A 25,465-nucleotide genomic window follows, 5' to 3' on the forward strand; every position below is an offset into this window, starting at 1 on the left:
TCCACTTCCAATCCCAACACCTTCCACTATCCCAGATTATCCCAACCTGGCTTTGGGCACTTCCAGGGATCCAGGGGCAGCCACAGCTTCTCTGGGAATTCCATCCCAGCCCTCACCACCCTCACAGGGAGGAATTTTTTCCCCAAATCCATCTGAATTTCCCATTTTTCAGCTTAAGGCTGTTCCCCCTTATCCTGCAGAGCCTGACTTTTCCCTGGCCATAAATCCTTGGAACCTTCACCCACTCCTCACTCCCCTTTCACTTCCCTGCCCCCTGAAGGAGAGGAACCCTGGGAAGATGGGTTGGGATGCAACCACTGGAATCCCAACTCCGCCTCCATCACGGGGAGGAATTTTTTTCCAAAAAACCCATTTTTCCCCCCCAAATTTCCCATCTTTCCGCTTAAGTCCATTCCCCCTTACCCTGCAGAGCCTGACTTTTCCCTGGAACCAGGCCCTGAACCCTCCCTTGGGGCTAAATCCTCACAACCTCCCCGCACCCTGGAGGGAGGGGATCCCAGGAACGCGGGTTGGGATGCGGCCGCTGGAATGCTGACCCCGCTCCCGTCCCGGTGCGCGCAGGGAATCGCATCCTGACGCTGGGAGAGGTCCCGAAGGATCAGGTCTACGCCCTGAAGCTGAAGGGAATCTCCATCTGCTTCTCCATGCTGAAGGCGGCGCTCAGCGGCAGCTACGTCAACTTCGGCGTCTTCCGCCTCTCCGGGGGCGACGCCCTGGACAACGCCCTGCAAACCTTCATCAAACTGCTGCTCTCCATCCCCCACAGCGACCTCCTGGTGAGCTGCCCCAGGGACTGGGAGATTCCCAGGGATTGGGAGCTTCCCGAGGGATTGGGAGATTCCCAGGGATTGGGAGCATCCCCAGGGATTGGGAGCATCCCAAGGGATTGGGAGATTCCCAGGGATTGGGAGCTTCCCGAGGGATTGGGAGATTCCCCAGGGATTGGGAGCTTCCCGAGGGATTGGGAGATTCCCAGGGATTGGGAGCATCCCCAGGGATTGGGAGCATCCCAAGGGATTGGGAGATTCCCCAGGGATTGGGAGCTTCCCAAGGGATTGGGAGATTCCCAGGGATTGGGAGCATCCCCAGGGATTGGGAGATTCCCAGGGATTGGGAGCTTCCTGAGGGATTGGGAGCTTTCCAAGGGATTGGGAGATTCCCAGGGATTGGGAGCATCCCCAGGGATTGGGAGCTTTCCAAGGGATTGGGAGCTCCCCCAGGGATTGGGAGATTCCCGAGGGATTGGGAGCTCCCCAGGGATTGGGAGCATCCCCAGGGATTGGGAGCATCCCAAGGGATTGGGAGCTTCCCCAGGGATTGGGAGCTCCCCCAGGGATTGGGAGATTCCCGAGGGATTGGGAGCATCCCCAGGGATTGGGAGCATCCCAAGGGATTGGGAGCTCCCCCAGGGATTGGGAGCATCCCCAGGGATTGGGAGCATCCCAAGGGATTGGGAGCATCCCCAGGGATTGGGAGCTTCCCCAGGGACTGGGAGCATCCCAAGGGATTGGGAGCTCCCCTAGGGATTGGGAGCATCCCGAGGGATTGGGAGCTTCCTGAGGGATTGGGAGTTTCCCCAGGGATTGGGAGCATCCCAAGGGATTGGGAGCTTCCCCAGGGATTGGGAGCTTCCCGAGGGATTGGGAGATTCCCAGGGATTGGGAGCATCCCAAGGTGTCGTGGTTTGGTCCGAAATACTCATTACTGTTTATCTTCTGTGAGATAAGAATTAGGAGAAAAAAAGAGCCACCAAACTTGAAAGAATAGAAAGAAGTTTATGAACAGACCTAAAAGAGGGGAAAAAAAAATTACACCACACCTTCAGAACTCTCCTCCTCCGCCCACCTTCCTCCCTTCTCCCACTGACAATGCAAAAAGACAACCCTGGAGATGTTCAGTCTGTTTACCACTTCCATAAAAACCTTGTTCAGTCCAGTTAGAAAGAGAAGTCTCTTCTTGCTCATGCTATGCAAACATTATCACAACGAGACAGCCGCCCACTTCCAAATATTGTTCAGTCCATTTAGGAAGAGGAGTCTCTCTGCTCGCATGTGAGTCCCTTCCCCCGACTCGCAGCTTCTCCCACAACTGCTCTTGAGGGTCCACTCTTGAAGGTTTTGGGGTACAGTTTTAAGGTTGAGCCGTTCAGAAATAAAAGTTCTCTTCACCCATCTCTGGGAGCATTTCACCTCTAAGAACAGAGGCCCTTCTCCTTCCCTGGGAGCAAAGGGTCTTCCTCATCTTCATCTCTAGGACTATCTCTGGGAGCATCTCTAGGAGCTGAGGTTTTCTCCTTTCCCATTTGGAGCCAAAGTCCTCATCTGGTCCATCTCTCCCTGTCCAAACTTCTCATGGAATTACAGCTGCGTCAGCATCTGCCTATCTCAGCGCAGGTTGCTCACGAGTTGAACACTCCACCCCCCAGATCATCATGGAATTACCACGGGATACTCTGATATACCACAGCTTCACAACAGAATTTCAGCTTTAAGCATCTCCTCTCTCTCTTCCCTCAGGTTTTCAGCTCTTCACAGCAATAAAAGGGTCAATCTCACCTCGGCCTTGCAGCCGGAATGTGGCTTATGCCAGTGGAAGGGGGGGGGCATTCCGAGCCGCTCTGGCTACCACAGCCCTGCTGGGGGAGTCATCCTGGAGCCGTGGCCTGGCCTGGCCTGAGCCGGGCCCACTGGGCCCGCTGGCCCCCACTCGGGCCCTGCAGCCACCTGTCCCAGCGCTGGAACCGAGAGAGAGCTGGGGGGGTTTGTCTATTCTTAAGCGTGGATCACAGAGGTGATCACAACTTTACGTGGCTCAGAGAATTGTCCATGTTCAAACTGGCCACTGATAGGTTCTGTCAGGTCATACAGGAAGAACATCACTTCTGAGACTCGGCTTGCTGTCCTATGACACGAGGTGAGGTGACACCGAGCCGTGCCCTAAATCAAGTCCCTCCTGATGGGAGAGAATTTACTGAAATCCTTGCAAGGAGTTTCAAAGATAAACGCAGACTTTTCCTGGAGTTTCAATGCTTCCAGAGAGTTCTTTATTGAGTCTTATCAGAGGAACAGAGCCACCAGCGTGACCCAGGTACAGCATGGAAGGAAGGAAAGTAGGAATGAGTCCAATTATCAAGATTTACACAGCCTTCTAAAGATATTTTAACCAATAGTTACTAAAAACGTGCATTATTTTCACTTTCCTACCCGTTATTCAGTAACACGGGCAGGAACTGCGGAATTCTCTATCCAATCATCCCAAACCACTTTTACTGCAGAACGTGGAGTGGTAGAAGAAGGAGAAGAAGGTTTAGAGAACAACAACAATCCTCCACTTGGATCTTTTTTACTCTCATCTCTTTACTACAAAGAGAAGCCCAAAACCTCTAAATTTCCACCCTGTGCCAATCTCCCATCGTCGTCCATCACCTCATTCCCACCTCTGCATTTTCCAGTTCTTGTCTGACTGTTGCTAATTTTTTCCAAGGTTTGAAGCTAAACCAGCGTTGTTCAGGGGGGTAAAAACCCTTAAAAACAGGCAGAGAAATATTCTCGGCACTCTGGGTTCCTACACCGAGGGATTGGGAGCATCCCGAGGGATTGGGAGCATCCCAGGAAAGGCTGGAGCATGAACAGGGAATGCAGAGATTGCAGGGATGGAGGGATTTGTGATGCGGGGTCTGGCTGATGCTTGGAGAGGCACCACAGAAATAATTCCCAGGATTTCTCTTGGGATGGGTTTTAAATCTCATCCCATTCCCACCTGCTGTGGGTGAGGGTTGGAAAGGCATCGTGCAAATAATTCCCAGGATTTTGGTTGGGATGGGTTTTAAATCCCATCCCATTCCCTCCCCCCCTGCCTTGGATGCCTCCCACTATCCCAGGTTATCCCTTGGACACTTCCAGGGAGGGGGCATCTCTAGGGAAATCCATTCCAGCCTCTCACCACCCTCCCAGCCAGGAATTCCTTCCCAATATCCCACCTAAATCTCCCCTTTTCCACTGGGAAGCCATTCCCTGGGTGCTGCTCCCTCCATCCCTCGTCCCAAATCCCTCTCCAGCTCTCCTGGAGCTCCTTTATCCAAACCCCGCATCCTGGAGCGAGGTTTGTGCTTCCCTGCGGGCTGGGATCTCCATGGAACTCTGCTCCCAAACCCTGTCACTCCCATCAGCACAATCCTGCCTGGAAAAGCAATTCCAAGGAATAATTCCTGTCATCATTCCAAAATCAAGGAGAGAGGGCAGCAAGTTTTCCTCCCAATCCTTATTACCCGGGATGTGAAGGGATTTGTGCCACCTCTGGCTGCATCCAGCACTTTCCTGGTTTAATTTCTTGGGATATTTATATGGCCAGAGCTGGAAACACAGAGCTCTGGAGCTGGGAACCCTTTGGAAAAATCCCAGGAGTGCTGGGAGATGGGGAAGGTGTGTGGCCCTTCCTCAGGGTGATTTTTGGGAATTCAGAGAGCCCATCCTGTCCCCAGGAAAACAAACAGCGGGAAAAACGATTGGATAGAGCAGCACTGGGAGCATCATGGAATGGTTTGTTGGGAGAGAAGAAAAGGTGGGAAATCCGTTGGAATATTCTGGGAAGAGAGGTTGATTTGTTCTTCCCATGACATTCATCAGCACATTCCAGGGGATTCACAAGAGGCTGGATTTAGGAATCCAAGGTGCTTCCACAAGTCCTTAAAACTGGATTTTTCCCTCCTTTTCCCACAGGATTATCCCAAGCTCAGCCAGTCCTACTATTCCCTGCTGGAAGTTCTCACCCAGGACCACATGAACTTCATCGCCAGCCTGGAGCCCCACGTGATCATGTACATCCTGTCCTCCATCTCCGAGGGGCTCACGGCGCTCGGTAACTCCTGCTGCTCTCCCGGGGCCCTCAGGGATTCGGGTTGGAAGTGGGAGGAGATTCCGGTGCTCTGAGTGGAGAGTTTGAGGTCAAACATCAAACTGGGAGAGCAGGTGGGGGAATTCCATCTCTGGGAAAAGCTGGAATTGTGGAGAAGGAGAGGTTGGAGCGGTGACCCCAGCGCTGATCCCTTCCAAACGGAACCATTTGTAGGATCAGGGAATCCTGGAAGGGTTTGGGCTGGGGGGGGCCTTAAAGCCCATCCAGTTCCAATCCCAGGGACTCCTTCCACGATCCCAGGGTGCTCCAAGCTGGCCTTGGACACTTCCAGGGATGAAGCAGCCACGGATTTTCCTCTGGGAATTCCATCCCAGCCAGGAATTCCTTCCCAAAATCCCATCCATCCCTGCCCTCTGGCATTCCGTGTATCCCATCCCTATAAACAACCTCTCTCCCTTTTAATTCCACCTCCCTTCAGGCCACAGTTAAACCCCTCCAGCCTGAACATTCCAGGCTGAACATTCCCAATTCTCCCAGACTTTTCTTCACCCTCCTCTCAGGGAGGAACTCGGGCTGATCCCTGGACAAACAAACCCCAACAACCCCAACAACTCCAACAAACCCCAACAACTCCAACAAACCCCAACAACCCCAACAAACCCCAACAAACCCCAACAACTCCAACAACTCCAACAAACCCCAACAACTCCAACAAACCCCAACAACCCCAACAACCCCAACAACTCCAACAAACCCCAACAAACCCAACAAACCCCAACAAACCCCAACAAACTCCAACAAACCCCAACAAACCCCAACAACCCCAACAAACCCCAACAAACACCAACAAACTCCAACTAACACCAACAAACACCAACAAACCCCAACAAACACCAACAAACACCAACAACCCCAACAACCCCAACAAACCCCAACAAACACCAACAAACACCAACAACTCCAACAAACCCCAACAAACCCCAACAAACCCCAACAAACCCAACAAACCCAACAAACACCAACAAACACCAACAAACACCAACAAACCCAACAACCCAACAAACCCCAACAACCCAACAAACCCCAACAAACCCCAACAAACCCCAACAACCCCAACAACCCAACAAACCCCAACAAACCCCAACAAACCCAACAAACCCCAACAACCCCAACAACTCCAACAACCCAACAAACCCAACAAACCCAACAAACCCCAACAAACCCAACAACCCCAACAAACCCCAACAACCCCAACAACCCAACACACCAACAAACCCCAACAAACACCAACAAACACCAACAAACCCCAACAAACCCCAACAAACCCCAACAAACACCAACAACCCCAACAAACACCAACAACCCCAACAACTCCAACAAACACCAACAACCCCAACAAACCCAACAAACCCCAACAAACCCCAACAACCCCAACAAACCCCAACAACCCCAACAAACCCCAACAAACCCAACAACTCCAACAAACCCCAACAACCCCAACAAACACCAACAAACCCCAACAAACACCAACAACCCCAACAAACACCAACAAACCCCCACAAACCCCAACAACTCCAACAAACCCCAACAAACCCCAACAACTCCAACAAACCCCAACAAACCCAACAAACCCCAACAAACCCCAACAAACCCAACAAACACCAACCCCAACAACTCCAACAAACCCCAACAAACCCCAACAACCCCAACAAACACCAACAGCCCCAACAAACCCCAACAAACCCCAACAAACACCAACAAACCCCAACAAACACCAACAACTCCAACAACCCCAACAAACCCCAACAAACCCCAACAAACACCAACAGCCCACAACAACCCAACAAACCCAACAAACCCCAACAAACCCCAACAAACACCAACAACTCCAACAAACACCAACAACTCCAACAACCCCAACAAACCCCAACAAACCCCAACAACCCCAACAAACCCCAACAACCCCAACAAACCCCAACAAACCCCAACAAACCCCAACAACCCCAACAAACCCAACAAACCCAACAACCCAACAACCCAACAAACCCAACAAACCCAACAAACCAACAAACCCAACAAACCCCAAAACCCCCAACAAAACACCAACAAACAACCAACAAACCCCAACAACCCCAACAAACCCAAAACCCAACAAACACCAACGACCCCAATAAGACGCCGACGCTTCCCGGCGCTTTCCAGCAGCATCCCAACCTGGGGATTTTCCCTGTTCCCACAGACACCATGGTTTGCACGGGCTGCTGCTCCTGCCTGGACCACATCGTCACTTATCTCTTCAAGCAACTGTCCCGCAGCACCAAGAAAGAACGACGCCGCTGGCCCAGGAGAGCGACCGCTTCCTGCACATCATGCAGCAGCACCCGGAGATGATCCAGCAGGTAGCGCCCAATTCCCGGGAAAAGCTGGCATTTCAGCGCGCGCCAAGCCTGCTCTTCCCTGCTCTGCAGCAAGGAAGTGTTTTGCTGGGAGAAACGGGAGAAGCAGGGAGTTGGTTTTTTGGGATGAACGCGAGAAAAAAGGGAGTTGGTTTTTGGGATGAACAGGAGAAACAGGGAGTTTGTTTTGGGATGAACAGGAGAAACAGGGAGTTGTTTTCTGGGATAAACGGGAGAAACGGATTGGATTTTTGGGATAAACGGGAGAAAGAGGGAGTTGTTTTCTGGGATAAACGGGAGAAACAGGGAGCTGGTTTTTGGGATAAATGGGAGAAACAGGGAATTGGTTTTTGGGATAAACGGGAGAAACAGGGAGTTGTTTTCTGGGATAAACGGGAGAAACGGAGTTGGTTTTTGGGATAAACAGGGAGTTGTATTTCGGGATAAGCAGGGGAGCTTTTTTTTTTGGATAAACAGTAGAAACAGGGAGTTGTTTTCTGGGATAAACGGGAGAAACAGGGAATCGTTTTTTGGGATAAACAGGGAGCTGTATTTTGGGATAAGCAGGGAGCTTTTTTTTTTGGGATAAACAGTAGAAACAGGGAGTTGTTTTCTGGGATAAACGGGAGAAACAGGGAGTTGTTTTCAGGGATAAACAGGAGAAACAGGGAATCGTTTTTTGGGATAAACAGGGAGTTGTTTTCTGGGATAAACAGCATTTTTTGCCAGCATTCCACCTCTCCTCAGGTGCAATTCCAAGCCTTGCTCCAAGGTTTTGCTGATCCCAAGGAACAGCAGTTGGACTGCCCAAAAAACGGGCTTCTCCCTGGTTTTTTTTTTTAAGGGAATGCAGTTCTGGTGCTCTCCCCTGGTGCTCAGCATCGGCAGCACCATTCCCGTGTGGGAGCAGGGAGTTTTGTTCCCCCCTCGCCGGTGCATCCGGCTTTTTTTTGGGATGCAGGCTGAGTTTTCTGAGGCTAAAAAGAGGAATCTCGTCTTCCAAGCCCAGGTTAGATCCTGGCTTCAGCCTGAGGTGGCTGTGGAAGGAAACTCAGGGAAGGATGAGGAGATTCCCAAGGTATTTAAACGCCAGTTTAGGTGGAGATGGGGCAATATTGCCGTGGATGCCTTGGGATGTGTCAGGAATCACCACTCCAGCAGCTCCCAGCACCTCAGGAAAGCCTCCAGCAGTTCATGGAGGCTCCAGATCCTCCTCTTGTCCCTGACGTGGCCTTGGCAGTGCTGGGCAGGTGGTTGGATCCGTGGAATCATGGAATGGCTTGGGTGGGAGAGACCTGAAATATCCCATCCCACCCCCTGGGAATCTTCTGCTATCCCAGGCTGCTCCAGCGTGGCCTTGGACACTTCCAGGGATGGGGCAGCCACAGCTTTTCCTTTGGGAATTCCATCCCAGCCCCTCCCACCCTCCAGGGAAGGATTTTTCCCGATATCCCACCCTCTTATGAAGTCACTCCCCTGTCCTGTCCCTCCAGCCTGAATTCCCTGATTCCCAGTGCTCAGAGCTCTGTTCCAGGAGCATCCCAGGTGATTCCCAGCTCCCAGGGCAGGGAGGGAGCTGGGATGGGGGATGGGATGGGATGGGATGGGATGGGATGGGATGGGATGGGATGGGATGGGATGGGATGGGATGGGATGGAAGGGCTGCCTTTAACCCTCCTTTCCCTATCCCAGATGCTCTCGACGGTGCTGAACATCATCATCTTCGAGGACTGCAGGAACCAGTGGTCCATGTCCCGGCCTCTGCTCGGCCTCATCCTGCTCAACGAGAAGGTAACGGATCCATCCCAGCTGGAAAGGGCTTGGCTGAGGCAGGAGAACATTCCCAGGGAAGCCTTGGAATGATCCGTGGCCAGGAAGGGTCTCAGCTTTCCTTGGAGCTGAGGAATCCAATGAAATCCATTCAGAAGCTGGGATATTCCCTCCTTATTCCCAACATCCTGGGTGGTTTGTGCTCTATCCCAAAGCCAAGGTCCATGTCCCAGCCTCTGCTCAACGAGCAGGTAAAGGATCCATCCCAGCTGGAAAAGGGCTTGGCTGAGGCAGGAGAACATTCCCAAACATTCCCAAGGAAGCCTTGGAGTGATCCCATGGCCAGGAGGGGTCACAGCTCTCCTTGGAGCTGAGGAGTCCAACTCCATCCTTTCAAAAGCTGGGATATTCCCTCCTTATTCCCAATATCCTGGGGCTATGTGCTCCATCCCAAAGCCATTCCAGCTTGGCTGAGGCAGGAGAACATTCCCAAACATTCCCAGGGAAGCCTTGGAGTGATGCTTGTGGCTGGGAAAGGTCACAGCCCTCCTTGGAGCTGCGGAGTCCCAACTCCATCCATTCATCCACCCACGTTCCCTCCTTATTCCCACCATCCTGGGGAGTGGGTGCTCTATCCCAAAGCTGGGAATTAACCCTTCCTTGTCCTGCTTTCCCAGTATTTCTCGGACCTGAGGAACAGCATCGTGAACAGCCAGCCCCCGGAGAAGCAGCAGGCCATGCACCTCTGCTTCGAGAACCTCATGGAGGGCATCGAGCGCAACCCTGCTCACCAAGAACAGGGACAGGTCAGTGCCAGCCGCTCCTCCCGCCAGGAAAACCTGGAATGGGCGCCTTCCCGTGGGACTGCCTCGGGGTCGGGCTCCCTGGCATGGTTTGGGTGGGAAGGGAGTTGAAATATCCGTGGGTAGGGACACGTTCTGCGATCCCAGGCTGCTCCAGCCTGGCTTTGGGCACTTCCAGGGATCCAGGGGCAGCCACAGCTGCTCTGGGAATTCCATCCCAGCCCCTCGCCACCCTCCCAGCCAGCAATTCCTTCCCAATATCCCCATTCCAGTTTGCAACTTCCCAATGGGATTTCTTCATGGATTCATGCCTGGAATCATGGAATGGTTTGGGTTAGGAGGGACCTTAAATCCCATCCAGGGACACCTTCCACTATCCCAGAGTGCTCCAACCTGGCCTTGGACACTTGCAGCGATCCAGGAGCAGCCACAGCTTTTCCTCTGGGAATCCCATCCCCACCCTCCCAGGGGGAGGAATTCCTTCCAGATATCCCCATTCCAATAAGAAACTTCCCATGTGCTGGACCCCCATCCCTGATGGGCTTTAAAACCCCACGGCCACAACACCCAGGGGGTCACTGCCAGGTTTTGGGTAGGACCCCACACCCTGTGAGAGCTTCTGGAATGATGGAATCTCCCTTCCCACCCGTCCAGGTTCACCCAGAACCTGTCGGCGTTCCGGCGGGAGGTCAACGACTCCATGAAGAACTCGAGCTACGGCGTCAACAGCAAACGACATGATGAGCTGACACCTCCCGCCGGCAGCTTCTCCTTCTCCTGGCCCCGAGGGCTCCCTTTTTCCCGAGGAAGAATCCAGGGCGTTCCCAAATCCCCGCCCTTCCCCAGGGCTGGAGCCCTTCCCCAGGGCTGGAGCGCGGCCGGACCCGAGGGAGGAGGGAGCAGCAGGTTGAGCTCACCTGGGCAGGTGTTTTCCATTGGAAGGGCATCATCCAGGTGCAGGAATTCCAAGGTTTTTCTCTCTCTCTCTCTCTCTCTCTCTCCCAGGCTGGAATGTGGAATTGCTCTGCTGCAAGCCTGCCTTGTATAAAACATGTACATTTTTTCATAACATTTTGGAACAAGGTTTATATTGAGTTTCAGAAAAAGGAGACAAAAAAAAGAAAAAAAAAAAAAAAAACAACAAAAAAGAGGACACAAAAAAACTGCAAAAAAAATTTAAAAAAAAAATCACCCAAAAATTAAAAAAAAAAAAATCACAAAAAAAATCACAAAAAAAAAAACCCCACACAAAAACCAAAATGATGATTTAAAAAAAAAACAAAAAAAAAGCCAACAAAATGACAAAAAAAACCACAAAAAACAAAGTGTGATTGGAATTTTTACAGAGTCCTGGTGCACCCAGTGCTGGTGTGAGGGTTGTGAATGCGAGTGAGGAAAGCGTGGCCTGAAGCTTTACTGGGCGAGGGGGTGGCTGTGTGAAAGTGCAGAGATCTATTTAGTGACATGAGCTGTAGAGAGAAGCAAAAACTCAAACAAAACAAACAAAAAAAAATAACAAAAAACCAACAAAAAAAATTAAAAAACAGCGACGACGACGAAAGAAAAAAACACCACAAAAAAAAAAAAAAAAAACAAAAAAAAAAAGAAAAAAAAAGGCATTGTAAAATTCCAAATGTATATTTTTTCTTATTAAGCCCCCCCTCGAAATCACAATTTCCCGGTCCCGTCTCGCCCTCGTTATTGGGAACTCGAAGCCATGACGTGACCCCTCCGTTCGTGCTTGCTCGTGGGTGTCCCTCCTGTCCCTCTGTAGCAGTAGCCCCTCCCAGGGCCCTCCTTTCCTCCTTTTCCTCCTCTTTCCCATCTCTTTTTCCCGTTTTTCCCGGCTGGAGCAGGAGCTGGCGGCAGCACAGGGGCCTCCCTCCTCCTCCTCCTCCTCCTCCTCCTCCTCCTCCTCCCCTCGGGTTCTTCCCAAGGTTTGCCCAGCAGGAAGCGTCGAGCAGCCCTTGGGAACGAGTCCATTTCTTCTCTTGAGTCACCCCAAGCGATGTTTGGGATATCCACGGATGGAAAACCGACGGATCTGAGGGATCTGAGGGGGAGGGAACCCCTTTGCCTTGTATTTCCCCACTATTGTTTGCTGCTAGTCGTGTGCATCCTCTTGCTCAGCTCTCCCCACAGACACTCGGGCCTTTTAGGGCTTCAGTTTCTCTTCCCAGACACCAATTAACTCTTCTAATTAATTTTTTTTTTAAATTTTATTTTGATTTTAATTTATTTTGGATTTTGTTTTGGTTGGGTTTTTTTTTTTTTTTTTTAGGTTTTGTTTTCTTCTTTTCTTTTCCTCTGGCGATTGTGTGTTGGGTCCTTTTCCGCGTGAGCAGATGCTGGTTGACTTGTAAGGGTGTTTTGCTGCAAACAGTGTAAGCATTGTGACTGCAAATAAAACTCAATGGTTTCTACTGACACGGCTCTGGCTGCACCCCGAGATTCCCCCTGCACCCCAAAACTCAGCTCGGAACCCCGAGAGTCACCCCAGAGCCGTGAGAGTCCCCCCAGAACCCTGAGAGACCCCACAACTGTGAGAGAACCCCCAGAACCTCAATATTCATCCCAGAACCCTGAGAGAACCCCCAGAGCTGTGAGGGACCCCCCAGAACCGTGAGGGACCCCCCAGAACTATGAGAGAAACCCCAAGCCCCAAGATTCACCCCAGAGCCCTGAGATTCACCCTAGAACCCTGAGAGTCCCCCCAAAACCGTGAGAGACCCCCAGAACCCCAAGATTCATCCCAGAACCCTGAGAGTCCCCCTAGAACTGTGAGAGAACCCCCAGAACTGTGAGAGAACCCCAAGATTCGCCCCAGAACTGTGAGAGTCCCCCAGGACCGTAAGGGAACCCCCAGAACCGTGAGAGTCTCCCCCCAGAACCCCAAGATTCATCCCAGAACCCTGAGATTGACCCCAGAGTCCTGAGAGACCCCCCAGAACCATGAGGGAACCCCCAGAACCCCAAGATTCACCCCAGAGCCCTGAGAGACCCCCCCAGAACCCCGAGATTCCTCCCATCATCTTCAGAGTCCTCTCTGCACCTCCAGATTCACCCCAGAACCCTGAGAGCACCCCCAGAACCCCAAAATTCACCCCAGAACCCTGAGTTCCTTCTCAGAACCCCAAGTTCACCCCTACACCCTGAGATTCACCCCAGAACCCTGAGATTCCGCCCCCCGGCCCCCAAGGTCTTGCCCTGCACCCTGAGATCTCCCCCCAGAACCCCAAGACCTTCCTCAGCACCCCAAGTTTTCCTCCAGAACCCCAAGATCTCTAAACCGAGTTCTCCCCATGATTTCTCCCTGCACCCCGAGATCTCCCCTGAGCTCTCCCTCTTCACCCCAAGATCCCCCCAACACCCCCAGCCCTCTCCTGCAGGGTGACTTTTCCCAATCAAATCCCCAAATCCCCAAAATCTGATTTCGTTTGGGGGGGGGTGGATGATCCTCGAGCCCCGAGCGGAGCAGCAAAGCTCCAACCAAAACCCACCTGGATTTGGCCCCAATTCCTGGAAGTTTTCCCCCATTTTAGGGAACAACCTCCCCATCCCTGCGAGCAGCTGGGGGGTACAGGAGAGGGGGACACCCCAGGGAACCCCAAACCCCACAGGGATTGGGATTTTCAAACAGGGATCCCAACACCGGGATTGGGATTTCCAAACGTTTATTTACAGTCGGAGCTGGAGGAGCAGGAGCAGCTCCAGCCCCTCCGTCCTTCCAGAGCCTTCCCAGCCTGGGAACGATCCCGGAGCGGGGCTGGGGGCTCCTGCTCCCCTCGAATCGAGCCTGGGGGCTCCTGCCCACCTCATCCCGGCCCAGCTTCCCAATCCTCATCCCGATTTTCCCTCCGAAGCCGCCGGCTCCCTGGCGCTGCTGTAAACCTCGTCATTCCAGCCTTCCCTGTTCCGGGCGATCTCGATGGCGAAAAACTGGATCCTGGTGGCTGAAAAAGCAGGAAAGGGATCGACTCCAAGGAAATCTATGGATTTGGGATCCCCTACAGCTCTCTCACCCCGTTTCCCACCGAAGATGGTGTTTTCCTCCGTGTATTCCCGCCGGGAATCCAGCCGGAGCAGCGTCCCGTAGTTGAAATCCTCCACCACGCCCTCGAAGCGGAGGCAGAACGGGCGCCACTTCTGGGATGGGGGGGAAGAGTAAAAACACCCTCAGCACCCCCAAAATCCCGGGAAAAGGGGGGAAAAAATCCCGCTGAGACCCCCCCCGAGCCCCCCACCCACCGCCTTGGCCGGCTCCGATTTCAGGTCCTCGGGGTCCAGGACGTCGACGCGCAGGTCCCGGAAGGTTTTGCGGAATTCCTCGTAGATCCGGTCGTCCACCTTGGTGAGGCTCAGGAATTTGGGGTCCACGGAGGAGATGAGCTGCGCGGGGGAGAGGGGGGTGCAGGGTCAGCTGGGGCCCCCCTAAAAGCTCCCCCCCCAAAGCACTCGGAGCCCCCAGACTCACGTTGAAGTAGACCTGGGCGTGCTGATGAGCCTTCATGGCCCAGGCCAGCTCCACGCGGGGCTGCGGGGCCGGACACGGATCAGGGACAGCTGGGACCCCCCTCTGGGGACAAATCTCCCCTTGGGGGGTCCCTCCTCCCATTTGGGGGACCCTCTCCCCCTTTTTGGGGTTTTCTTCCCCCCTTCATGGGGCTTTTCATCCTCTTGGGGTTCCTCTCCTCCCGTTCCGGGGGGATTTTCTTCCTTTTGGGATTTTGCTCCTCTCGGGGGACAAGGCTGGGCCCCCCCTGCCATGACTGAGACCCCCAAAACCGGGACCCCCAAAGCTGGAACGCCCTCCCAGGACCGGGATATCCCCCTGAGGACTGGGACTCCCCAGGAATGGAATTCCCCAAATCTGACACCCCCCAGGACAGGGACCCCAAAAGTTGGAACCCCCCCCAAATCTGACACCCCCAGGACAGGGACCCCAAAAAGTTGGAAGCCCCCCCAAATCTGACACCCCCAGGACAGGGACCCCAAAAGTTGGAACCCCCCCCAAATCTGACACCCCTCCCAGGACAGGGACCCCAAAAGTTGGAACCCCCCAAATCTGACACCCCCAGGACAGGGACCCCAAAAAGTTGGAACCCCCCCCAAATCTGACACCCCTCCCAGGACAGGGACCCCAAAAAGTTGGAACCCTCCCCAAATCTGACACCCCCAGGACAGGGACCCCAAAAGTTGGAACCCTCCCAAGTCTGGGACCCCTCTGCGAGGACAGGGACCCCAAATCTGTGACACCCCCAAATCTGTGACTCCCTCCCAGTCTGTGACCCCTCCCAGTAAGGCCCCCCAGTCCCCCAGTCCCCCCAGTCCCACTCACGTCGTTGCCGAAGGACTCCGCGGGCAGCGCCACGCCTGAGCGGCCGCCGCGGCCTCGCCGGGGCCCTGCGGGGGACACGGAGCTGCCACAGCGGGGGACACGGCCCCCATGGCCCCCCCAGGGTCACACGGGTCACCCACGGCCCCCCGGTCCCCCCCGGGCCCCCCGGTCTCACCAGCCCCGCCAGCCCCGCCAGCCCCGCCGCCGCCATCGCTGCCGGAAGAGGAGCGGCGGCTCCGCCCACGGGGACGGGGAGGGACAAGGAGGGGACACGGGGGGACACGGGGGGAGGAGACAGGAGGGATCGGGGGGACACGGGGGGACACGAGGGGGACACGAGGGGGACACGGGGGCAGGAGGACACGGGGGGGACACGGGGGGACACGAGGGATGGGGGACACGGGGGGACACGGGGGGACACGGGGGCAGGAGGGGACACGGGGGACACGAGGGGACACGGGGTACAGGAGGACACGAGGGGTCGGGGGACACGGGGGGACACGGGGGCAGGAGGACAGGAGGGATCGGGGGGACACGGAGAGCGCAGGACACGGGGAATGGGAGTTATGGGGGGACACGGGGGGCGCAGGGACACGGGGGGACATCGAGGGACACGGGACAACGCGGGGGACGTGGGGGGACACGCGGGACGGAGGACACGAGGGGACACGCAGAACCGGTGTGTGATGGGACACGCGGGGCGGGGGACACGAGGGGACAGGGAGGGGACACGGGGGGACATCGAGGGACACAGGACAACGCGGGGGACGTGGAGGGGACACGGGGTACAGGAGGACACGAGGGATCGGGGGACACGGGGGGACACGGGGGGGACGGGGGGGGACACGGGGGCAGGGGGACAGGAGGGATCGGGGGACACGGAGAGCGCAGGGACACGGGGAATGGGAGTTATGGGGGACGCGGGAGGCGTAGGGACACGGGGGACATCGAGGGACACGGACAACGCGGGGGACGTGGGGGGGACACGCGGGACGGAGGGACACGGGGACATCGGGGGACACACAGGGCGAGGGGACACGCGGGGTGGGGCCACCAGGGATGTCACAACACGGTGACCTGTGACACATCGGGGAGGAGGGGGCTCATTAGCACCCACAGCTGGGGGGTAATTAACTAATTACCTGCTTAATTGGCGACTGGGGGGTGGGTGGGGTCCCTGTGCCCCTATAAGTGCCCGCTGGGGTGGCCGTGCTGTCTTCGGGGTTCCCCTTGGGCTGAGAATTGAGGCGCTTTTTAGGGTGAGCCTTTTGGGGAGGGGGGACTGGGGGTGCTGCAGGTTGGGGGAGGGGGTCCCACAGCTCTGCGTGTCCCCCCAGGCTGTGACACCCCCGAGCCATGTCCCTCACGGACAGCACCGACAGCAGGTCCGAGAAACCCGTGTCCATCCTTTGGGGTGAGTGCCACGAGCCCACACCCCGGTAGGGCTGGGGGGGTGCTCCGGGTGCCCCCCCCTGCCCGGGACACCCCAATGCCATGGATTTGTCCCCTCCTGGTGCCCGCAGGGTGCGAGCTGAGCAGCGGGAGGAGCTCCTACACCTTCCAGGTGCCCGAGGAATGGCACTGCGAGCAGCAGCTGGTCCTGCGCACGGTGCGTGACCCCAAAAACGCTCGGGAGGGGGTGAAGGGGGGATTGTTCTTCTCGCTGTCCAGGGGAGATATCCCGGGATGAATTCCACGTGGGAGAGATCGGAGCAGGCAGGGAGGGGGATGATTGTACCCCCCCCCCCCCCCCAGCTCCCCAAATTCCTGGGATTTATGGAGGTCCTGGGGGGAATCTTCTTCCCGCAGTTTGGGGGATGAATCCTACGGGGTGGAGATCGCGGCTGAGGACGGATTGCTCTCACCCCGCTGCCCCCCAAAGGATCCCACAAAGGGGTACCTGGGTGGGATTTTCCCCTCAGTCCCTCAGGGAGGTGGCCTGGGGTGAATTCCGTGTGGTGAGGGATGAGCAGGGGGATGCCCACACCCCGCTGCCCCTCTGCCCCAAAAATCCCCGGGAGTCCTGGGCGAGCAGTACCTGGGTTTTGGGGGGGCCTGAGGGGATTTCCTGATTTCCTTTCCCCTCGAGATCTGCCTGGGGGAGACGGCCCGCGATGAATTCCACGTGGTGGAGGTGGTGGCCGAGGACGGGGACAGCCGGACCCCGGTGCCCCTGGCCACGCTGAAGCCGTCGGTGCTGCCCACGGTGAGTGCCTGGGGAGGGGGTTTCTGCCCCCCCTGGGGAGGGGGTTTCTGCCAGGAGCTGTTCCCATTCCCGTTTTCTAGGCCATGCTGGCCGGACTGGAACTGACCCCCCGGTGACCTTCCACCTCCGAGCCGGCTCCGGCCCCGTCTATGTCAGCGGCCAGCACGTGTCCAGTGAGTATCGGGGTCCCCCCACCCGTGACCCCCCACCCCAGCGGGGTCTGGGGGCTCAGCCAGGCTCTCCCGCAGTGCTGACCCTGAGCTCGGATGAGGAGGACGAGGAGGAGGAGGAGGAAGAGGAAGCAGCAGAAGAGACCCCCAAGAAGCCCCCCAAGGGCTCGAGTGTCCGGAAGGGCAGCGCTGCCAAGGTCAGCACCCCGCGGGTGGGGTCAGGAGTGGGGAGGGTCCCTGTGCCACGGGGAAAGGGGGCAGGACCCAAACCCCTCTCTGTTAAGGGGATGAGCCGTGGCCTTCATCCCTCGGGGAGGAAGAGTCCCCATCCCACATCTCCCTCCCTCTCTCTCTCCGTAGAAAAGGAAGCTGGAAAAGGAGGATGAGCTGTGAGTATGGAGGGAGAAGCTGGAGCGGGGATCTCCCACTGCCGGCACCCCTAATCCCAACCTCCCTTCTCTCCCAGCAGGAACAGCCTCGCCCCTGAGGATCCCCTTCCCAGCAAGGTAGGAGCTGCTTGGGGTGTCCCCTGCATCCCGTTCTCCCACGGGATAACACAGGACTGGCGGCTCCGGGGCAGGGAAAGGGGTCGGTGTGTGATGAGCAGCAGCTGCTGGACCCAAAAATGGGGAGAAACGCGGGTTTGGGGCCCCCAGGCTGGGGGGGGGGGGGTCCCCACGTTCAGCCTCCTCCCCGTTCTTGCAGGGACGCGGAGCCGGCCGGGGCAGGAAAGCACCAAAGAAATAACGGGAATTCCGTCAGAGCCCGGCCCGGTGAGGATTGGGATGCGGAGCCCGGCTCCCTACGGAGCTGGGAGGGACCCGGGTGGTGCCCCCAGTGCGGGGCTGGGGCGGCTCCGTCCCCACGGCGTGGTCATCCCGGGATCCCGCGGGTAAAATCCTTTTTCTCCTTCCCTTCCAGGTGCCGGGATTCCTGGAAGCAGCAGCCGCTGGGAGTGGTGGTGGCGTTCCCAAATAAAGCACATTTTGCACTCCTGGCTCCCCGTGCTGGCGCTGGGGGGCTGTGGGAGCATCCCCCACCCTGGATGGAGCTGCTGGAAGCCGCTTCCCTGGATTTGGGGCGCCGGAGGCTGCCCCTCACCCGTGGGGTGGCTGTGGATAGGGGACAAAGGGGGATTAGGGAGCAGCGGGGAGAGGATTGGATCCCGTGGACCTGGCCTTGGCACCGGGATTTGGGGAGGGCCCGGACCCCCCCGGGTGCCCCTGTATCCTAAGGGGGGGCTCCCAGAGGGAACCTGACCCCGCTATGGGGCTGCTCCAGGTGTGGGGCGGGGATGGGACAGTTCAGGGAGGTTATCCCGCTCTGCACCCACCCGGGATGGGGCTGAGAGCTGCTGGGATGGGAACGGGGGCACAGGGCCGTTTCTGTCCTCCAGGGCCACCGCGGGAGCTGTGACAGAGCCGCGCTGTCCCTCCCGCCTGTCCTCACCCCGCAGGGCTGTTTGCACAGCGGGGCCCCCCCGGGAGGTGCTGACAGCGCCCGGGCCCCCCGCCCCACACCGGGGGCACATCCCGGGGGCGATGACGGCCCCCACATCCATCAATCATCCCCGTGGATGGGGGGGCGGAGGCGCAGCCCCCAGGGCTGCTGAGCCCCCCCCAGGATGGGGGTGGGAGGGGATCCAGATCTGGGGGCTGCCCCGTTTGGGGGGGGGGGTTGGGCTGAATTCCTGGCCCGGGAGGTGTGGAGGCAGCGGGGGGGTTAATTTGGGTTGTTTTCATGGGATCGCCCCCCCCCCCCCCCCCCCCCACCCTCCTGTGGATGGGGGGTGGATCCCTGCTGCTCCCCCTCCTGCCTTTCCCACGGCGCCTGGGGGAAACCGAGGCACGAGTGAAGGCAGGTGAGTTCTGAACTGACCCCCCCGGTGCGGTTTGACCCCTCAGGGGTTCCCCAGCTCCCCGCCGGGGTCTTTATCGGGCGTTTAGCACCTCCCTGGCCCAGCAAACGGTGCCTGGGGGGGGGTCCCCGACCTCCCCCTGCGGGATGGGAAGAGGAGGGGGGCTCCCCAGAGCCCCCAGCGCTGGAGCAGCGGGTGAGACCCCGCTGTGCTGGGTGAGGCACCTGATGATGAGGCGGTGACAAAACCCCTCTGTCCCCTCGGCCTGCTGCCCTCACCGTGTCCCCGCGGCTTGGGGCGGGGGGAGATGGGGACCCCCAAGCCGAGCCCACCTCCGCCGTCCCCTCCTCCTGCCCCATCCCACCCTCTCCCTCCCGGGCCACCTCCAGCCCCTCCCTGCGGGGCTCTCCCCACCTTTAAAGCCGCCCCCGCCGCCCGTGTCCCCCTCGGGGCCGGCACGGCGAGGGCTCCATGGAGCGGGGGGCTGCGGGCACCGCCCTGCCCGGGGGCACCCGGGCCCAGCGCGGGCGGCTGATGGGGAGGGGCGCAGGGGACAGGATGGCGCTGGATGTCCCCCGGGCGTAGGACGAGCAGCCCCCAGGGCCCGAGGAAGAAGAAGAAGAGGAGGAAGAGGAGGAGAAGCCCCCAGCCCCGCTGCTCCCCCATGAGCCGTCGCTGCTCCGGAGCCTTGGGCATCGCACGTGGGCTCGGCGCATCCCGGGATTCAACCCGCTCGTCCCCTCGGCCGCCCCGAGAAGGAGGGGACCGGAGCATTCCCAGGGAAGCGGGGCTGGCTGTGGCCGGCGGTGGCCGGGGGGCTTCGAGCAGCGCCATGCAGCCCCTGACCCTGCAGAACCTCTCCATGTAAGCGCCGAGCTCCCGCTGCGGCTCGCGGGGGTGTCCCCGGGTTGTTCTTGGCTTTCTCCCGGGGTGGGGGGGAAGGAGAAACCACCCAAAACTCGCCGGTTTTCCCTTTTTTCCGCAGATGTTTCCAGCTGCTCATGTTCTCCTGTCAGACCCAGGTAGGTGCGGGGGCTTTGCTGACCCGGGGTGGGCGAAGGCTGCGTTCGGTGACTCCCTGAGCTGACCCTCGCTTTTGGGGGGCGCCCGGTGCCCTGGGGTTTGGAATTTTCCCGGGAGTTCCATCCCGAGTGGGGCCGAGCTCCGGGCAGGGCGGGATGCAGGGATGGTGCCCGTGGGTCGTGTCCCCACCGGAGGTGTTTGTGACCTCGAGGGCTGCAGGAGGGGTTCAGTGATGGGGGTCACCCCTCAGGCCCCTCCGGAGGGTCGGGATGAGGCCGGCAGGGACCCCAGCCCAGCGAGGGACGCGTTTCCCGCAGCCCCGCTCGGGCAGGGCCGTGCCAGCTCCGTCACCCTCGAGCTGCCGGACACTGCCGGGCTCGCCCCGAGGGGATTAACGGGGTCTGGACCCCGCCAGCGGGGGGTGCGAGGTTGGACACCCCCTCCCCCTCTCCCCCAAACCCTCTGGGGCTGCTCCGACCCTTTTTTTTTTTTTTTTTTTTTTTTTTTTTTTTTTTTTTTTTTTTTTTGTGAGCTTTAGAAAAGCAGCAGCTTTTAAAATCCACTGTTCCATATCAGCACCCTCTGCTCCAGCGCCCGAACAAAACCCCGGGGCTGCGGCCCCCGCGGCATTAAAACATCCTCGGGACCTTTTTTTCTTTCTTTTCGCCTCTTTTTTTCCCCCCTTCCCAAGGTAAATGCTTTTATTTCTTTGGAAATGAGAGGGGAAGGAAGCGCCTTTGATGGGGAGGGGCCGCTTCCCCCCCCCCCGCAATCCCAATCCCATCCCACCTCCCCCGGCCAACCCCAAAGGCTTTAAAGCGGATCCCGGCAGGAAATGGTCCCCGGGAACACACAAAGGTGGTGGGAGGGATTTGCGGGGGGCGGGCCGTGCCCCCCCACCCTCCCAGGGCTGGATACCCTCGTGCATTCCCACCCAGCGAGGCGATTCCGCAGCCTGGGAATGCGGGAGGCGGGTCCTGACCCACCCCCCAGGGCGATGCTGCGCACCCCCAAACTGAGCCCTGGGACCCCAAACGTCCCCCTCTGCCAGCAGGAGATGCCACCCCTGGTTCTCATCCCCTGCCCACGGCCCCTTTCAGAGCTGGTTTTGGGGTCCGGGGTCTCTCAGGTGCTGCCCCCAAAGCCCCGGGATTAAAGCCGAGTTTTCCCTTGGGATGTTCTGGTTGGAATCCGGAGCGGGGCAGGGGCTGCCCACCCCAAATCCCCCTCCTCACTGCCCTAATCAGCTCCGCTTTTCCCTCCAACATCCCTCATTTAGGAAAAGCCACGGAGCTGTTCCGGGATCCCCGCGGCGTTTATCCCGTTCCCAGGGTAGATTGGGAACGGGTGGCTCCTCTCCTGGGATTTAGGGCATCTGCTCCTGGGATCTGGGGGGTGATTTAGGGCGCCTCACCCCCCGTGAGGGACCCGCTGGGTGTTTCACCAGCTCAGCTCCCGCTTCCCAGCGTGTCCCTCATTCCTGCTGAGCACCCCGGGGATGGGAGGGGAGAATCCTTCCCGACATCCCGCTTCTGCTTGGAATTCAGGGAACGCTCTTTGCCTCTCCCAAGCCTTCCCTGCTCCAAGGGAAGGCGACTGCGACCCTCAAAGGAGGTGCCACGACCCCTCCGAGCCCATTCCCACCCATCCCTTCCCTTTGCCATCCCAAAACGAATTGATTTGATTTTTCCCTTTGTAAACAAAGGGGGAGAACCAACCGTCTCCTAATTTTAACCAGTACGTGAGGGACCAGGGGGCCATGACGGACCAGCTGAGCCGGCGCCAGATCCGGGAGTACCAACTCTACAGCCGGACCAGCGGCAAGCACGTCCAGGTCCACGGAAAAAGGATCACGGCCACCGCCGAGGACGGGAACAAATTCGGTGAGGCTCCCTCCTGACGCCGCAGCAGCGAATTCCTCTCAGCCTCCTGGCAGAGGTTTCCCGGGATTTTTAGCTGTCCTGCTCCGACGGAGCCGCTTTCCTCCTGACCCGGCTGCGCAGGAGCCGGGAAGAGCCCTGGGCAGGGAAAGGGACGGGTCAGGACCCCCTCACCCAACCCCACACCCCCACCGTGCATCCCCCTCCCCTGGTACCTCTTTTCCCGGGTTTCTTCCTCAGGGATCGCAGGCTCTGGCTGCGGGACAGGGGTTTGGGATCCCGGCGCTGCCAACACCCCGCCCGTGGTGCTCAGGGAAAGGCTGGGAATCACCTGGGAAGCGGCTCTTCCCAAAGAGTTCCGTGGTGTGTGGAGGAATTCCGGCTCCAGGTGGTTTTATACCCAAAAATCGCCTCAAAAAAAAATCATCCTCCGGTGAGAGCGCAGCTGCGAAGAGCCAGCCCTGACCTCAAAAATTCCCAAATTGTGGATTTCTCTGGCTCTGTGAAGTATTTATAACCCCTACACTTAGGGCTTGTGCTTTCCAATCCCTTCCCGGAGACGGGCAAACAACCTTTCCCTGAGGAAAATCGCCCTGATCCCGGCATCCTCCTCCTAAATACCCATAGGTGGGTGGGCAGAGTCCACCTGGGACAGATCCCTTCCCGCTTTTCCCACCTTTCCCGAGGGGTTTCTATGCTGAGGGGGCATCACAGCCCCACAAACAGCCCGAAGCTTCGGGAAAGGCTTTTCCCAGCACTGAGTCACGGCCTTTCCAGGGCTTTCCCTGGATTCTCCCGGCCGCGGATTTCCGTGCTGCTCCGGAGCTGGGAATGTTGTGGAGGACCAATGAGGACGAGGATAATTAACCTGGCAGGTGCTGGGTTCGGTCTGGGCCTGGAAAACCCATGGAATTCCTGGAGAAATCCCTGAATTCCGACGGTTTGGATGTGCCGGAGGGGAAGGAAAGGGCTGTGCCTTCATCACCCGCCCGATTTGGGTTTCCACAAAGTCCCTTTGGCACCACGGATGGGGAAATTCCCTGGAAAAGGAAATTTTGCCCTCCTGGCCCGCTCGGAAGGATCCTGGAGGGATTTTTTTTTTTTCCCTCTTGGAAGGAAAAAAAAAAATCTCAGGAAGCTTCCTTGGAGGAGCCTGGGGCTGCCCTGCTGTGGAAGGGAGCAGCACAGGGGACAACTCCTGGTTTTCCCCAAAGAAACGACATTTCTTTCTCTGTGTCCAGCCCCTCTTTTTGGGAGATGGAGGCAGGGGGAAGGGCATGGGGGGATGGGGGGGCTGGGAGCCCCTCGGGGGGGTGTCCCAGCTCTCGTAGGACACGTCCCCTCCTCGCAGCCAAGCTGATCGTGGAGACGGACACGTTCGGAAGCCGCGTGCGGATCAAGGGGGCCGAGAGCGAGAAGTACATCTGCATGAGCAAGAGGGGGAAACTCATCGGGAAAGTGAGTCCTGGGCACCCCCAGGCTCCCCCAGATCCCTGGAGCTCAGCCTGGGAACCCGGCCAGGCTGGTCCCTGGTCGCTTTGGGCACCTTTGGGGTGCTCTCCCTGAGCCCTTTTCCTCCGTCCTCCCTGTGCTGCTTGGGCCGGACACCACAAGGGGAGGATCCAGGGAGCTGCTCCTGGTGCACGGGGGTGGAATCCATAGGGAATGTGGTGGGGATGGGTTTTGGGGTGGCAGAGATGGGTTTGGGAGGCGGCAGGGGGCACAGATGAGCTGGCTGTTTCAGAGATGGTGACAAAGATGATGCAGGGAGGGGCAGGGGTGGGCTGGAGGTGACACAGATGGGTTTTAGGGTGAAAAAACCGGTTTTGGGGGGTGACAAAGATGGGCTTGGGTTGGTGTCAGGGGTGGACTGGGGGTGACAGATGAGCTGAGGGGTGTCAAGGATGGTGTCAAGGATGGTGGCAGAGCTGGGTTTTGGGGTGATAAAGATGGATTTGAGGCATGGCAGGGATGGTCTGGCTCATTCCAACCTCTCTCAAATCCCACCGCCGCCGGCCCTCAACCCCTCTCTCCTCCTCCCGCAGCCCAACGGGAAGAGCAAGGACTGCATCTTCACCGAGATCGTGCTGGAGAACAACTACACGGCCTTCCAGAACGCGCGCTACGAGGGCTGGTACATGGCCTTCACCCGCCGGGGCCGCCCCGCCGCGCCTCCCGCAGCCGCCAGAACCAGCGGGAGGCTCATTTCATCAAGCGCCTCTACCGGGGGCAGCTGCCCTTCCCCAACGCCGAGCGCCAGAAGCAGTTCGAGTTCGTGGGCTCCTCGTCCCCCACCCGCCGCTCCCGCCGCACCCGCGGTCCCCGCACGTAACCCCGCGGCCGGAGCTGTCCCCGCCGCGGCCGGAGCTGTCCCCGCCGCGGCCGGAGCTGTCCCCGCCGCGGCCGGAGCTGTCCCCGCCGCGGCCGGAGCTGTCCCCGCCCTCCCCCGGCGCTGCCCCGGCTCCCAGCGCCCCGAGGGTCTCCTCGTTTTTCTGAAAGCGCTTCGGGGTTTAAGCGCCCCGAGGGTGGGGAGGGCACGAGTTGGGGGTGGGCGCTGGTGGGTGGGGTCCCTGAATCCCGGAGTATCCCAGGGGATCTAGGGCCTTTGTCCACTCCCCTCAGGGATGGGCAGTGGGGTCCTGAAATCCTGAAGTATCCCAGGGCGGCAGGGCTTTTGTCCCCTCCCTTTCAGAGATGGTCACTGAGACCCTGAATTCGTGGAGCATCTCATGGTGTCCAGGGCCTTTGTCCATTCCCTCGCTCAGCCCTTTGGGGATGGGCAGTGGGGTGCTAACCCCTGGCCATTCTGTGGTGGTCCAGTGCCTTTGTCCACTCCCCTCAGGAGGAGCAGGACCTCGGAGCGTGGTCAGTGGTGGCTGAATCCCTGGAGCATCCCGTGGAATCCACCTTCACCGCCCCCGTGCCTTTGTGCCCTTGTCAGCCCCCAGAGCCTTGTCCCCGTGCCACCACCCCCGGACACACTCCCGCTCCCCATGGACTCTGCTCTCGGTGCCAAGGGACGGATGGCACCGGCCATGAACGTGTGGGATGTCCCCTCTGGGGTGGGATTCTGGGTCACAGCCCCCGGGCCAGACCTTGTCTCCCCACCCCGTGGGCGTCTCCCGCGTTATTTATTGGAGGGGAAG

At 58.3% G+C, this 25,465-nt stretch overlaps 4 protein-coding genes across 4 annotated transcripts in view; 3 read left to right on the top strand and 1 right to left on the bottom strand.

Moving 5' to 3' along the window:
* The window catches only part of LOC104694886 (exportin-7), a 60,686-nt gene extending 47,554 nt beyond the window's left edge, over positions 1-13,132 (top strand). Inside the window, 9 exon segments of the mRNA XM_039564151.1 lie at positions 583-797; positions 4,740-4,878; positions 7,115-7,195; positions 7,198-7,274; positions 8,964-9,062; positions 9,719-9,823; positions 9,825-9,847; positions 10,499-10,605; positions 13,044-13,132. Coding sequence (XP_039420085.1) covers positions 583-797; positions 4,740-4,878; positions 7,115-7,195; positions 7,198-7,274; positions 8,964-9,062; positions 9,719-9,823; positions 9,825-9,847; positions 10,499-10,605; positions 13,044-13,132 — 935 coding nt within the window.
* A 369-nt stretch (positions 13,133-13,501) lies between these two features.
* Positions 13,502-15,393, bottom strand: LOC109145826 (protein PBDC1-like). Its single transcript, XM_039564152.1, is given in 7 exon segments — positions 13,502-13,797; positions 13,879-13,990; positions 14,093-14,233; positions 14,319-14,378; positions 15,183-15,214; positions 15,217-15,247; positions 15,358-15,393. Coding segments are annotated over 7 exon segments (525 nt in total). The 3' UTR covers positions 13,502-13,684.
* An 835-nt stretch (positions 15,394-16,228) lies between these two features.
* LOC120411150 (nucleoplasmin-like) lies at positions 16,229-18,549 on the top strand. Its single transcript, XM_039564238.1, is given in 11 exon segments — positions 16,229-16,308; positions 16,520-16,596; positions 16,706-16,791; positions 17,272-17,388; positions 17,469-17,490; positions 17,493-17,561; positions 17,637-17,755; positions 17,919-17,947; positions 18,028-18,064; positions 18,264-18,331; positions 18,480-18,549. Coding segments are annotated over 9 exon segments (579 nt in total). The 5' UTR covers positions 16,229-16,308; positions 16,520-16,538; the 3' UTR covers positions 18,306-18,331; positions 18,480-18,549.
* Positions 18,550-20,408: 1,859 nt separating this feature from the next.
* On the top strand, positions 20,409-24,651 carry LOC120411151 (fibroblast growth factor 17-like). Its single transcript, XM_039564239.1, is given in 5 exon segments — positions 20,409-20,438; positions 22,178-22,322; positions 23,671-23,777; positions 24,365-24,476; positions 24,479-24,651. Coding segments are annotated over 5 exon segments (558 nt in total). The 5' UTR covers positions 20,409-20,417.
* The last annotated feature ends 814 nt before the right edge of the window (positions 24,652-25,465 follow it).

Source organism: Corvus cornix, chromosome 22 (genome assembly GCF_000738735.6).
Source record: "Corvus cornix cornix isolate S_Up_H32 chromosome 22, ASM73873v5, whole genome shotgun sequence".
NCBI lineage: Eukaryota > Metazoa > Chordata > Aves > Passeriformes > Corvidae > Corvus > Corvus cornix.